General features: G+C 57.6%; 1 protein-coding gene across 1 annotated transcript in view; it reads right to left on the reverse strand.

Moving 5' to 3' along the window:
- Positions 1-1197, reverse strand: part of PAWR (pro-apoptotic WT1 regulator) — a 103341-nt gene that overhangs the window by 90320 nt on the left and 11824 nt on the right. Inside the window, exon 2 of the mRNA XM_035901680.1 lies at positions 406-685. Within this exon, the coding sequence (XP_035757573.1) occupies positions 406-685 (280 nt within the window). The remainder of the gene's footprint in view (positions 1-405; positions 686-1197) is intronic.

Here is a 1197-nt window from a genome sequence, read left to right on the forward strand (position 1 = left end):
GAAAGATCAGATTATCAGCGAAAAAAAGATCCAGTGGTCAGGAAAAGATTAATGGGGTCTTTGAAACCATTAGGGACGCGTGCTTCTGAGGAGGCCAGGATAAGGCAGAGCGAGGAAGGGGGGAGCGGGAGGTAACAGAGGTGGAGGGAGAGCACGCAAAGCCTCGAGGCTGCTGAGCTGCAGAGAGAGGAATCGTGGGCAGCAGAGAAGTCAAGAGAAGATACAACTGTAGAGCAGCTGGCTCAAGCAGAGGTGACCAGTGGTTAGGTCTGAAGGGGGAGTGAAACGGGAGAGAGAGGCAGCAAACGGGCAGAAAGTGGAAGCAGCAGGCAGAGGGGTGGGAGGTGGTCTAAGGGGGCAGAAATAGGCAGTGAGTGCCAGAAGGGCTGAAGAAGGGGGGCGAACTGGACGTCCAAGGAGGGCCCTGGTGACCTGGGCGGCGCAGAGGAGCGACTGAGAAGACTGACGGCGTCGATGAGCAGAAGGCGGAGGAGGGCCTGTTCTCTCCAGCAGCGGCGGCGCGTCGGTAAGCTTGTAGGGACTTGTTAGTGAGATATGAAGGGAGTTCTCGCACTCGGTGTCTGCGCGTAGCAATTCCGAGTGCCGCTCCCCAGACACAGGGAAATTCAGGGAGTGCTCAAGGTCCTGGGGTGAAGTGGCTTCTGGGGTCTTCTGGTTCTTGCAGCTATCACCCCAAATAACAGGAAACTTAGACCTCAAAGTCCTCTCTTGCACAGAAAATAATTATACGTGGTGGCTTGGGAATAGGGCAGAAGCCCAGCCATGCCAGGCTGAGGAGAAAAGGTTGAGGGGAGCGGAGAAGGATGCAGGTGGCTTGCAAGGCCACCTCCAGGGAGGAGAGGTCGAGGGGGCAAAGGGACAACTGCGAGGACCTCACAGCATGCAGAAGCACTCCGGTTGCGCAGCGAAGCAACACGCTCATGCAGGGATGGGAGCGAAAGGGGGGTTGAGCAAGAGGGAATTAGTGTTTTTGGCATTTCAGCCGCGTTCAGCACTGCTGTGAACTGCTGGCTTGACACCTTCTCATTCGGAGGATTATTATTTTTTTTTGGTTTTGCTCCTCCCCTCTCTCGGCTGTAGCGGGGCTACCCTGCGGTGCTCGCTGTCTGCTCCCGGCCCGTCGGTCTCTCGGCACGGCACGGCACGGGGGCAAACCCCGCAGCCCCCTTCGCCGGC

This window comes from Egretta garzetta, unplaced genomic scaffold (genome assembly GCF_000687185.1).
Source record: "Egretta garzetta isolate BGI_Z169 unplaced genomic scaffold, ASM68718v1 scaffold68, whole genome shotgun sequence".
Lineage (NCBI taxonomy): Eukaryota > Metazoa > Chordata > Aves > Pelecaniformes > Ardeidae > Egretta > Egretta garzetta.